Genomic DNA, 14,345 nt, shown 5'->3' on the forward strand with positions numbered 1-14,345 from the left:
GTCTTGCATTCTGTTGGTTTCAGTCTTTGTTTAATTGATGCATGTGATTTGTTGAAATTTGGACACAAAACCATATGATGACTAGTATTCTGGGAAAATTCCATTGAGCTTAGCGCCAAGGAGGAGTGACATAGCTTGAAAGGATTACAACCCATGTCTGGCATGTTACAAAGCAGAACCATGAACTGTTTTTGTTGAGCAAAAAGAAAGAAACATCTAGTCAGTTACACTTCTAGGTCGGTGCAGATGGCCATAGCATATCACCATATGATCCATTCTAATTTACTACTTGTGAAGAACTCCTTGACCGAAAACTGGGAGCTTGACTTGCATCTTGTGTTGTCCGTCCTCCATCTCCTATGGCTTCTTCAACCTTGAGATATGTTGTAAAACCTCTCCCAGAGTAATTCCACTCATTAAATACATCGGAGTTGCTTTCCTTTGGGGGACTCGGTGGGCGAGCAATATCTGACACCTCATCATCAGATGGGATATCTTCGATATTCAGCGGCAATCTAGCCTCAGCGAGCATGCTTCATAGCCTAGGCTCCATGTTCAAATCCATCAGGTTTCCTACACAAGACCTCAATATAGATCTTCCTATCTTCTTGCATCCAGTAGTAGTAGCACATTTGATCCCCCATGCAGCATTCTTTATCTCACGTAGGCTCTACAAGAGATAATACAAATTTCAAATCATGTGATTGTTAATGTGTTGCAAAGAAATAATTAAAATCTTGCACACACTTACAATGTGAGCCAATGGCGGGCCGCTAGGCATGTAGCCGGTTTATTCGATGCTATCTCGAGGATATGTGATAGGTTCATTTAGGCCTCCTAAGCATTGAGAGTCAAATAATATTGTGTACATACCATTTTGCTGGAACCAATGTCTATACTCAGGTAAACTAGCTACATCAAAGTGAATGTCCTCTGGCCACACTCTTGCTTCAACACGATTGTATTCTTGAACATAATTCGCATGGACTAACTCCCAATTATTCGATTTTCCTGCAGAATGCTTAATTTTTCGAAGTCTCCGAACCTCTGCCTCGCCACGTGGAAGAGAAGGTGGAATGGGTTGTCTTAATCCAAATTGCCGCATCACCTTATGTGGATAGTGGAACTCCACAATCCAAAAATGCATGAGCGGTACTCTAGCAAACCACCAATCAGAATCTTGATGAGCTTCGAAAGGCATCTGCTCTAGAAGATCATCATATGGTTGCCAATCAACTACACCTTCTCGAATCAAATCAATTTGATTTCGATAATATTCTGTACCTATATATTCGATTGCAAGTTACTAAAATTGTTTATCATACCACAAATGATGTGTAACAAATTTGGTGAGAAGAATACAAACCAGCATTGTGAGGGACATCAAACGCATGTGCAGCACACCACTTTGCTCCAAAAACAGGGTTATAATCCAAGTGTACTTCGTGTTCATCTTCTTCTTCATCAGGTTCATCTCCTTCTTTGGGCTTCTCAAAAATAACTTTAGGGCGACCAAGTGGCAAATGGGACCAAGACCATAACTGTAGCAGCAATAAAGGCCCTGAAATTTCTAGTCTCCCCTTCTTAGCACCCATGCTCAATTGTCTATACAGCACAGCAAGAGCAGCTGCTCTCCAATTATACTCTGTTTGTTGTCCTAAATCCTGCATAAATTGGAGATACATGGTTGGCACTCCATCTCCAGATGTATCAGTAAAGACTATGGAGCCAAGGATATCTAGAACAAGTGCTCGAGCATGCCAATGAATCTCCCTATCCATTGGATTATCCGGCAACACATGGAAGCGTTCCCGCAGTTTACCCAAATTTAGAGAGTATTGTGAATTCCTAACAACAATATTATCATCGCCTTTTTGCCTTTTTTTGTTTCATGTGTTGTTCATCCACAGAAATCCCAAACAACCTCTCAACTAATTCTGACCATTGTGCATCAGCTTTGCCAGCAAGTGGTTTACCCTGGATAGGCAATCCCCACCAACAACTGACATCTTGCAACGTAATAGTCATTTCTCCTACAGGTAGGTGAAAACTATTTGTCTCGGGCCGCCAACGCTCCACCAATGCCGATATCAAGTATTTGCCGACATTGATTTTCCTCATCTTAGCAATCTGATAAAAACCAAGGTTATCTAAATCTGATGTACATAGAGGATCAAACGGGATGCCAACACGGTGAAACCGTACATTCAAGCAAATGTTAGGCTGCATCAATACACACAAAAATTAGTCTTTATTTAACCACTAAGTCTAACAAATGACATGCGAAATCACTCACATTTTCCCAAGTTTTGGATATTTTGTGCTGGCTGTGAGGCACCCATAGCATATCACTGAAACATCCATTTCTATCCATTTCAAAACCCTGTTACAGCATAAAAGGAGGGAGTAAATGTTGAGGTAAAATATCAAAGCAATCATTTGAATTTATTCTTCACAATCTACACTGATAAATAAAGGTCAAACAATCTAATGTTTTCAGCTATGCCTAGGCAGTAAGTGAAATTAGTAAAGCTACAACAAGATGCAATCAATGGTTTGGGCGATGTACAGAGAAGCAGTGGAGAGAAGAGAGAGGGACGACCACCTTCGACCGACTTGCTGATGTAGCCGCGGCGGCGCCCTCAACCCACCACTTTGGCCGTGAGGAGGTTGGGGGTAGCCGTGAGGGTGTGGTCATCGGGGATGAGCCGGAGGTTGGGGCGGTCGTGAGGATGTCGGCAGCGACGCCGAGGCTGAGGCGGTCCGTGGGAAGGTGGGCGGCGGGGATCAGTCGGAGGCCAGGGCCGGCCGTGGTAGGCAGGGAGATGGAGGTGGGAGATGGGGACGAGATGGGTGTGGAGGCCAGGGCCGGCCGTGGCAGGCAGGTAGATGGATGTGGGAGATGGAGACCAGATGGGTGCGGCGGCCTCCAGTCAAACTAGATAATGGATGCTAGCAAAAACAGCGACCACACTATGACGTTGTTAGCATCTGCGTCCAGGTCGGGACGCTCTTGTCCATAGCGTCCTTACTATTTTTAAAATTTGCATGTATCCTTTATTACTTTCGTAATTATGGAAATATTAATTACTATTTATAAAACAATCGGCTAAACATGCCCGTGCGTTGCAACGGCATAACAAAAAGCACCCGATCCCAACGCACATGTCCACGCTCTTTATTTCAATGTGTCACCCCATCTATGTCACCACTTATCCTCCCCCGGTCGAGATCTCCTCTGTGTTCTTAAGTGTGATCATTCAATACGACATGGAAATACCCCTTTAGCAAAGAAAAATAGACAGGATGTCGCTTTATTTTATCGCATTGAAAAAGACTATCCATATCCTATGTACCTAACATTTCTAGGGGATTCTGTGTGAGAAAGCACGGATATTTATTTCATTCCATATCAGTATATTAGTAAATTTGTCACATATACACTGTTTGTCGAACCAATTCCAATAATATCTATATACATGCATATCTCTGGAAAGAAAAGGAACACACACACATACAATGGAAGTGTCTCAAGGGCCAAACTGTTCTGGAAACTATCATAGCAGAAATCATATTTTTCTAAATCTGGACTTAAAGGGGATGCGCGCACACTTATCTTGGCTTGATCAGCTGAACAATCAGATCTTACTACTCGACATTGGTATTGTTTGATGCTTCCCTTCGAATATCAGGCAATTTGTGATTCACCATTGCCCTAGGGACTCGACATCCCAGCTATCTTGCTCTGGCAGCTTACTGGTAGCAGACGAAAATACTTGGATGCCTGATCTGGAAGTTGTTCTAAATTTGTACAGCTCCCTAGGTGGACGCATAGAAGGTTGAACAATGTTTTATTAATCAGTTATAGCATCCGTAAACTTCAAAGAAAATGCATAAACAAAGTCTACCTCATTAGGTGCATCCTTTTATGATTCGTGGCAGTTAGGTGAACACAGACACTAGTAGAAAACGGAGCTTCAGCGCCGGTTTATAAGGGCCTTTAGTGCCGGTTCCATAACCGGCACTAAAGGGTGGTCACTAAAGGCCCCCCCCCCTTTTAGTACCGGTTCGGCACGAACCGGCGCTAAAGTGCCACCACGTGGCGTGAGCTCGCGCCCTGGTATGGTGGACCTTTAGTACCAGTTGGTGTTACCAACCGGTACTAAAGGTTTTTTGTTTTTGAATTTTTTTTTGAAAATTTTAATTTTTTTTTGAAAATTTTGGAAAAAAAAATTGATTTTTTTTTTATTTTTATTTTTTCTGAATTATTTGATGATTTAGTCTCTAATCACCTCTCATAACTGCTCAAGTGTGGATCACTCATTCCAAATCGCCTGACTTCCCGGCCGGTTACCCATCCTCTCACTCCCCCAGCCTGAGCACGCTTAACTTCGGAGTTCAATTCCCCCTACATTCCAAGTCTACACTTATTGTTTTCCTGAGAAATGTAAGCTGTCAATCCTATTAACCCTCAGTAGTTTAGCTTGAGCATGAAGTCACACGTTTCACCGTTTGAGTTTGAAACTATTATTCTAAAAAACAGTAATTATGTATTAACACTAATATTTCTTGAATAAGTAGTTTGACCATAGTTTGACAACAGTTTGACCAGATTTGGCCAAAATTCAAAAAAACTGAGATACTTATTTAGTAACACTAATAGTATTGCGTAATTATTTAGTAACACTCTATATTTCTTGAATCAGTTGTTTGACCGGTTTGACAAGATTTAACCAAAATTCAAAAAAACATAAATTAGAGCATATCTTTTTTTTCTTTTACAATTTTGTCATTTCAAAAATTGTCCTAAACCCTAAACCCGAGACTTAAAACGTCGGAAACTCTATGCTAAACAGTAAAAACTAAGGGTTTAAACCATAAAACCTAACCCTAAACTCTGAAATCTAAACCCTAGCACTAAACGCTAAAAACGTCTAAAAAACATCTAAAACGCCCAAAAATTCTATTTTCCCTTTGGAATTTTATGATTTTAAAAAATTGTCAAAACAGAAAACACGGTTCAAGAAACAGTATGGGTTGCTAATAGGGGTCAGCCCGTCACCAACCCCAGCATCAACCAAACACGGTTCAAGATATCAAGTGATGGCAATCTTGTCATCGTAAACCATTCCGCCAACAATGAATCCATTGTTTGGTCCTCTCACATTGTAAATAATAGGACACACATCAACACAAACAACACTAGTGTCGCTGTTCTCTTGAACAGTGGAAACCTTGCCTTCAAAGAGAGCGCGTCATCTGACCTACCGGTCTGGCAGAGCTTCGACTACCCAACAGATGTTATACTTCCTGGTGCAAAGTTTGGTCGGGACAAGGTCACTGGTTTCAGTCACCAGGCCATCTCAAAGAAGAGCCTGATTGACCCGGGTCTTGGCTCATACTATTATGAACTAGAACAAACCAAGGGGCTCGTCCTCAAGCGCCACAACCCCTCGGTAGAATATTGGCTTTATGCATCCTCCACAAAATCATCGTTGAATCTTGTACCAATGCTCAAGGCAGTGCTAGATATGGATCCTGGCACCAAAGGTTTGATAAATGCAACATATGTTGATAACAACCAAGAGGAGTACTACATGTACATATCGCTTGATGAGTCGTCTTCCTTTTTTATCTTACTGGATATCTCTGGTCAGATAAAGCTTAATCTTTGGTCACAAGCTAAACAATCTTGGCAAACCATATATGCCATACCCGATGATCCCTGCATTCCTCCTGCTACTTGTGGACCTTACACGGTCTGCAATGGCAATGCACATCCATCATGTGACTGTATGAAGAGCTTCTCTCAGAAGTCACCGCAGGATTGGGAATTTGAGGACAGAACAGAAGGGATGCATCAGAAATAGACCATTGCATTGCACTAGTGACAGAAACATCACAAGTTCAACGGACATGTTCCATCCCATTTCTCAAGTTACATTGCCCTACAACCCGCAGAGCATAGTCGTTGCTTCTACTCAGAGCAAATGTGAAGAAGCTTGTCTCAGTTCCTGCTCCTGCACTGCTTATTCCTATAACAATAGCAGATGCTATGTATGGAATGGGGAATTGCTTAGTGTAAATCTTAACAACGGCATTACTATCACTTCTAAAGATGTTCTTTATCTCCGTCTTTCTGCCAAAGATTTCTTGCCAAGTTTGAGAAAAAACAAAAGAAAACCAAACGTTGGAGTTGTTATTGCCACAAGCATTACTGGGTTTGGGTTACTCATTCTCCTGTTCTTGTTACTGAATTGGAGGAACAAATTCATGTGGTGTGGTTTGCTGCCATTATACTATGACAATCAAGGTAGTGTTGGCAGGATTATAGCCTTCAAATATACTGATTTTAGTTCATGCTACTAAAAACTTCTATGAAAAGTTAGGTGTTGGAAGTTTTGGTTCTGTATACAAGGGAGTGTTAAGTGACTCGAAGACTATTGTAGCAGTGAAAAGGCTTGATGGTGCCCGTCAAGGAGAGAAGCAATTCAGGGCTGAGGTGAGCTCAGTTGGACTTATCGAACACATAAACCTAGTCAAATTGATAGGTTTTTGCTGCGAAGGTGATCACGGATTACTTGTTTCAACGGACCAATCTTTTTGTTCTGCAAATTTTGATATATTATATGTATTTTTATGAATTACGATGATTTAGTTATGATTTTTTCAAGTTTGAAAATTGCCCTATAGTCCCGGTTTGTGTCTCCAACCGGGACTATAGCTTAGACCCCTTTAGTGCCGGTTCGTCGCATGAACCGGTACTAAAGGTTGTCCCTTTAGTACCGGTTTGTGCCACAAACCGGGACTAAAGAGGCTTGTGGGGCCCCGGCCTGACGCCAGCCTACCACCACCCCTTTAGTACCGGTTCGTGGCACGAACCAGTACTAAAGGTTCAACACGAACCGGCATTAATGCAAATCCGTTCGAACCGGCACTAATGGTACCATTAGTACCGGGCCAAAATCAAACCGGCACTAATGTGCTTCACCTTTGACCCTTTTTCTACTAGTGAGAGATAATAAGAAACATATGAAACTGGCTTTTTAAACTTGCATTATTGCAGTATGCAAGAAATTGATGTCTGATGATATTGTCCCCAAGTGGTCTAGGATAACTTGATAATCTAAGAATGCACTAAGTGATTATGTAGAGAATTATAAATTCGCCAAATTCTTAATTCAGTATTTTAATCAAACAACATTTGTCAATTTTGAACTATTTGATATTGTTGATTGTGCGTATGTCTATTTAGTTAGAGAAGGTTCAGCAAATTCCTGTTATTACCTTGACAGTGCCCACAGCTGGACAGAGTTAATATTTTTCGCAAGAAATCTCTGTTATAAATGGTCCAAATTTATCTATATGTATTATGTATATCTCCAACAATAGAAAAAACATTTTGGTCCTCTTCCTCTCTAGCAAATCTTCGTCGGTGATAGGGATATGCCAATGACCTTTCTCTGATTTCTGAGTTTCAGAGGTAGAGGGTGGAACAATTAGAAAGTCAACAAAGGGCTAGATGAATCTGATTGAAAAACTAAAAACAACAGAATATCTTGTTGTGCATAAATCATCAATTATATGCCCAATTAGTACTGTCCAGTTAAAGGTCGAAGCTAGAATTATAGATCTTACAACTGTACTTCCAAGAAGAACAATTCAATGTCAGACTTTTATCATTGCTAAATGTCAGGATCTCATATCATACAATCATAATCCTCCTAGATTAGGATTATACCAAATTAGTGAACGAATAAAATAACTACAATTTGGAGCTTCAAGTAAAGCAAACGGTTAACTTAATTCTCTAGTCGACGGCCATGTTGGTACCTGAAGAATCACCCTCCCCCTGCTGTTAGTTCAGCACTTTGGTCCCAAGTTCTTGGCGCAGCATCCGATCCCAAATCTCCAACCTGGTAGCCAATTCTGGTCAACAAATAGTAGCATGGAATACTTTTCCAACTAACTTAGAATCAGACAAGAAGACATGCTTACCATGTTGGCGTATATGACACTGGAACCACCCATGCAACCATTGTCTAGATGTGTCTCTTTCGGTTCAAAACTGTGAATTTCAGAGATGCGCTTCTCTGAAAGCATAAAGATGCCATATCAGACTCAACACCTGGCTCAACAGATTATACAGTTCGGTGCAAATATTTATACTGCTTTCATGTGCAAATTCAAGTGAGAGTAGTATATTGGTAATCCATATTTCAGATGGAAACAGGAAAACGGAAGTGTGATTTTAGAGGTGAATACCTTATCCTCCACCTCGTGGATAAAACAGTAGCCGTCAGATGCATGGTGAAGTGGTGGCCACCATGCGATCAATGCAAACAGAAACAAGCACACCACTGCCCATCATATTTGGAGGTAAATATACAGTAGTGCTCTCCGGCGTTCATCCTTTCTTCTGTGTTTTCTTTTCACTTCTTCTTTGCCATTCTGGTTCTTGTCAGGCGACATGAAAAATCAACGAAGGGAAAAACTAAACAAAGTAAGAAACGGGGCAACAGATGCCATGGCATGAGCTGTGAGCACAACAACTCATCTCACCGAATTTTTACAGCTTGGTCGAGTTTTCACTTGGGCCCCCTTTTCACCACATGCCGACATCATCATTGGCTGCGCGGCGGTGTCGGTGGCGGTGGCGCAGCCACAGAAGGCACCCCGGCGGTCGGCACTGCCACCGCAGATGGCGAAGTGGGCCACCGACCGGTTGCTGGACGCCGGCACGCGGTTCTCCTCTCACAGGAACTCCCTGGAGCACGCCCGCTCCATCTCCCGCTCGTAGTCATGCACCAACATGTCCGTCGAGGCACCCTCCTCGTTCCGAGCCCGCGCCAGCATGCCCGCGGTGTAACCGCTGACATCCGACCCGGCGACGACGCCGCGTACCTGCCATCATCAAAACCGAACGAGATTCAGGAAGCTGCTTCTTTCACTCGAGCAAGAAATCTAATTCCCCCAAAACTAAAATTGGATCTTGGATGCCTACCCGCGCGGGCCGTCGACGAGGATGACATCCCAGGCGACGTCGTAGAGTGGTTGGGGAGGTCGTTGATGACGAGGCGGCAGGCGGAGAAGAGCAAGTTCTGGACGGGGCGGCACTCGGCGGCGCACACGGCCTCGAGGAGGTCCGGGAACCCGCGGACCGTGGTGGTGTAGGCCACCTATTAGGCCTCCAGCCCCGGATGCGAACACGCACCCCGGCAGACCCGGCTCCGCCTCCCCGCCTCACCGCCCCCTTATCCCTGCAAGAAAAACGTCACCTCAAATTAGCCACTAAAAAGGATAGCGGGTTGAATACTCCAAAGTGCAAGGTCCTTTTTATAAAAACGAAACGTCTTCTCATGTATCCACTTACATAGGGACGGTAGTTTAATTCCTAAAAAGAACAGGGACCTGTTTGTAAAACAGCCGCAACGCTGAACCCGACAGACTCAACCCGTGCTTTTTCGTGCAACTTGTTTCTTTTTTTTTCACGCCGGAACATTTGAACGGTCAAGCCGACCCATTTTAAAATACGGACGCGGACGTCCGCCTGGCCGACCCAAACGGACAAAAAGCGGACAAATCGCGCGTCCGTTTGGGTCGCCCCGTTGGAGTTGCTCTTAGCGGCTGCTCTTGAATGAGTTGATAGATTGACAGGATTTTGTTCAGGGAAATGCCAAGGTGAAGCCATACCAGAATGCCATGCCTGTGGGCGCATCACAAAGAATCTGGTCCTGGTGATCTAATCCTGAATTCTGGAAACAAAATGGGGCTGAAGGCAGATCGCCATGTGCTTTTGCATGACTTCTCTGTTTTCTGATCATCTCTTTTGACGGTAATGGTTGTTCTCGGTTTTAATGCACATTGCATTTTTTACTGTAAGACTACAGAATGCAATAAAAAGGAAAAATATTTGCAGTCACGGGCCAGAACTAAACAGGAGAAGGCAGTTTATACCACCGTAGAATGATCGTGGTGTGTCGCCGCGTGAGGCCCTCTAGTAAAAAAAAATATAGTTTTGCTAAAGCATATCTAGAGCTCGCAAACCTAAATATACGGTTAGAGGGAGGATGCCAAAACTCGACGTTTTTGCCTGACTCGGACCCATTTCATGGCCTATAGCTCACCGTTTTGGGTCCCGGGGAGATTATCATGTTCGGCAACCCTCAAACAACTAATAGAGGGAAGCTGCCAAAACTCACATTTCTTGTCAATTTGGAACTGTTTCGTGGGCCCATAGCTCACCTTTTTGGAATGAGTACATTCTTATGTAGTTCTTATTTAAATCTCTAAGAAGACTTATATTTAGGAATTGAAGGAGTATAAATTAGGTGCAACGGTAACATCAAATACCCAGTGCATTATATACTTTCTCATATGGTCCATGCACGTGGGACACTCTCACATGTATGAGCTCGTGCACAATTTTCTCATGGCATTGGCATGCAACGTACTTCTTTGCTAGGGAGCTAGCTAGACGTAAGATGCACTACATGGAATGGCGCGCTTCGCTGCGCTCAGTAAAACTGGAGCTACTCAATTAAACTCTCCTCTGTTCACAGGTTGCGTATAATTAAGAACTACTGCAAATGTATCTTGCATATAATTTGAAACATCAAATTACAATAAGCAGTAAGGTAAATAGGTCTCATACACAATTCAACGAAACTAAAATCAAGCTAATAAGTAGCATAATTACCATGTGCGTATACAACAGCTCACAATTCAGCAATGCCGAATATCTTTTTTTTTTGGAAGAAAGAGAGCTTAATATATTACCAAGGGGGAATATACTATATACTATTAAATAGTTGATCCTCAATAAGTCTAATTCTCTCAACATGCGGCCTCCCATCTCACCAACTGTGCCATGTCAGCATCCACTAACACTATTTTGCAACCGCATGCAAACCACATGCATACTCTTTGTTCACACATAGTGCAAGTGTGAAACATTTCTACATCAATAATAGTAGCTCTTGATTTAGATCATTTTTATACATAGTACTTCTGAAATTAATCTTTATTCTGGCCGCAACGTGTGGGAAAATCACCTAGTATATTAATATATAGTCTCTCGGTTCTAGAATATATGGTGTTTCGATTTTCGTTCAAAGTCAAACTTTGTATGTTTGATCAAGTTTATAGAATAAAATATCTACATCTACAATACAAAATAAATAAAATATGAAAATATTTTTGTGAGGATCTAATGATACAAATTTGGTACTATAGATCTCAGTATTTTTTTTCCTCTAAAAACAAGGTCAAACATGCACATGTTTGACTTTAAAAAAACTGATACACCTTACATTTTGAAGCGGAGGGTTCATAAGAGATATTCTGCATTGTGGAGGTAGGTTGTAAATGTTTGCAATGCAGAATGTCTGTTCAAGAACAGACTTGTTGCCTAAAGGAACTAAAACATATGCCACCTTTTTAAAAGTAGGTGAACCAAGTTTTTACAAATGAGAAGAATAGTGAGCCATCAAATCTCAGAATTTTGCAAAAAGGCACATGAAGATAACCAACAGCCATATCCTCAAATCCATATACCAAAGACATAAAATTGCAAGCCTGCAAATTATTATCATTCACTCATAGGCGCAGACTTGCTAGTTGTACGCGAAAAAACTAACATCGGCAGTTCATATTGTAGCATATACTGATCCAACTACAATATACTAAAATAAGTATATAGTCTAAATCAACACTGAATGCTGACAAAATAAAAGTTTATCACCAATCAGAACTAGCTGAAGATCACGACACAAAAAAAATAGGTTGACAGAAGAGAAACTCAGACCTTGTTGACGTAACACGTGGTATCTTATTGAAGCTGGCCAGCACATGACACAAACTATCACAACGGGGAAAGGAACAAAAAGTAATTGCCTGCAATCAAATAGAAGCCATGGGGAAGCACTAATTAAGCAAACTCTGGAAGGATCTAATCTTGCAGTAGGTTTGGGGCACATGTCCAATCTCCGGAGCTTATGTCCATTCGTAAACCAAGCTTTGAGCCGATGACCAACAATTCAAGACAGATATATTCCAGCCTAATTTCTAGCAATTCTGGGTAATACCTACGCACTGCTTGACAAGCATGCCTCTAGAACTCTCCAACATGCTTTTGATATGCAACCTCACACAGCAACACCCTAAACTAAACACATTAATTGGAGACATAAAGAGAGGTGCCATCACCTAGAAATATGGAAGCAATGCAGACCACCAGCCCTCGTGCAGGTATCACGGCATGAATTTATCTTCAAATGTGGAACAATCAAATCAAAAACTTTTGGAAAAAAGCCAGCCAGTCCAGTCGAGCTGCCGGCAAGACCTACCCCAGGACATACGCAATCCACCTTTCTTTGGAAACCGAAGAGAAATTTTGTGAAATTAAAAAGAAAATAAATCCAACAATACATCATAGTTTTCTAATATCATGGCTATCATCAACCATACTGCCAACAATGACTATAACATATGCCATAACGTCGATTACATTGGACACCAAACATGCAGCAATTATCATTTCCTAATCAATCAACATGCCACTATATTGCGGCTACCAAGCCTCCAAAGAAACTATGGGGTGCAGTGTAGTGGTGGGAGAGACGCGGATTTATGGAGCATATGTGTAGGGACTCCGTTATCCTGCTCGTTGGTACACGACCATGGGTCTTGAGATAAGCGACATCCCAACAAATTAAGCTTCACCATTAGAAGACAACAACAACACAGACATAGTAGGCTTTCGTAGGCTGTTTGCTCCAGTTGTTTCTTTCCTAGGTCCTGCAATATTTTGTTTGTTTCCTGCAACCCGGTTACCAATATATACCCACAAAATCAAATGACAAACGAACTTGAAATCAGTCATGTTTCTTGTTTGCACACATGGTTCTGCATGAATCAGTGAATAGTACGGGCTCGCATGTGTATAGTCTATGCCTAATATACGCATGGCAACGGTTGAAAATTTGTGATGGAAAATGAGTGAATCACTGTGAATAAAAGGAGAATGGAAGAACAGAAAATGTGCATCTTGTTTGCGGCACAAAACAACCGCCTCCATTAATCCATGCTCGTTTTCTTCCCTCGCGACCCACACCATACTCATCCCACTTGGCCAGGCGTACACAAAATTCCCTTCTATGCTACCACAAGAGACAACCATTGTCCGCAGGGGGATGAGATGAACGTGTGTGCGGTACAGTGTCCATATCTGAGTTTGCATGGATTTTGTTCTTATCTCTTGTGTCTGTGTGTTTCGGCGACAACTCACGAGAGAAACAGTGCCCATATGAGCTCTCAATACCCCTTGGTGACTCCGGTGGGCACGTAGAGGATCCGATGAGCATGGACGGTCAAGATAGCAGGGCTCCTACGTATATGCTGTCTCAAATATTACCACTCACCAAATAAATGGCTGTGAAATTAATGAGAAAAATACCAATGAAATATGTAACTCTAAAGAAAACAATTTTTTTTGCACGAACCTCAAAGTAACAATGACCGGTGGATACATACATGGGATATAGCGAGCATGGTAGAACATCATTTCTCATATATGTCTAACTAATTCAGTAGAAAGGCTCAGGCATCCATTTGTACAACACAAACAAAAGGACGGGAAATTGGCACCAGAATTCCGAAGAATCAAGCATGCACATGCCTTGGCATCTGGATAGAATGGGCAAACACAATGATGCTACTATTTGATTTACAATCTCTAGAAATTTGTCACCGACTCTCCGTAAAAACTCAAGAAAAAAACTCATCAAGCACTGACCTTAAATAAGAAACAATTAGCATACAAATCATTCACGGGAAAGCTCCCACATGGACTTAACAATGGCTCTCCACCCATAAAAAGCATAGTTATGAATTACGAAAGAATTCACGTCAAAGCTATCCAGTTACAACATAAGCAACTGCCTCTTGAATGGCCAGCGCGATACTAAAAATCCAACTACAACAAATTCATGTTCACTAGAAACAGAAGATAGAAAAACATACAAGGTACAAAATGCTAGAAAATATTCAATACAAATGGAAGGTCAAGAACGGCATATCATGGTCATCATCAATCAATGTCTTCATCGGCATTCCGACTGATTTTCCTTTGCCTTTGTCCACTGTTTCACCTCTGTTGTAGTGGAAATGGTGAACCCTACCATCAAGTTTTCACGTTGTTGTCTACCTCAAGATCTTCGAGTGTTATTTATATGTTTTTCACCAACGGATTTTTATATTACAGGATAATTTTTTTAAATGAAGGACATATTTTATATACACAATGAACATCTTTTAACACAATATTACCACTTTTAGAAGTGTAG

The 14,345-nt window shown here is 41.7% G+C and overlaps 1 protein-coding gene and 1 pseudogene across 1 annotated transcript; one reads left to right on the plus strand and one right to left on the minus strand.

Moving 5' to 3' along the window:
- Positions 1-790: 790 nt before the first annotated feature.
- LOC147988384 (serine/threonine-protein phosphatase 7 long form homolog) lies at positions 791-2,350 on the minus strand. Its single transcript, XM_087544107.1, has 3 exons — positions 2,297-2,350; positions 1,367-2,223; positions 791-1,284 (listed from the first exon to the last, which is right to left on the minus strand). The coding sequence occupies exons 2-3, from the start codon at positions 1,779-1,781 to the stop codon at positions 791-793; spliced, it is 909 nt and encodes a 302-aa protein (XP_087400233.1). The 5' UTR covers positions 1,782-2,223; positions 2,297-2,350.
- A 382-nt stretch (positions 2,351-2,732) lies between these two features.
- LOC147988385 (S-locus-specific glycoprotein S13-like) lies at positions 2,733-6,318 on the plus strand (annotated as a pseudogene).
- The last annotated feature ends 8,027 nt before the right edge of the window (positions 6,319-14,345 follow it).

This window comes from Triticum urartu, chromosome 1A, assembly GCF_056163025.1.
Source record: "Triticum urartu cultivar PI428250 chromosome 1A, HENAU_Tu73, whole genome shotgun sequence".
In the NCBI taxonomy this organism is placed as follows: domain Eukaryota; kingdom Viridiplantae; phylum Streptophyta; class Magnoliopsida; order Poales; family Poaceae; genus Triticum; species Triticum urartu.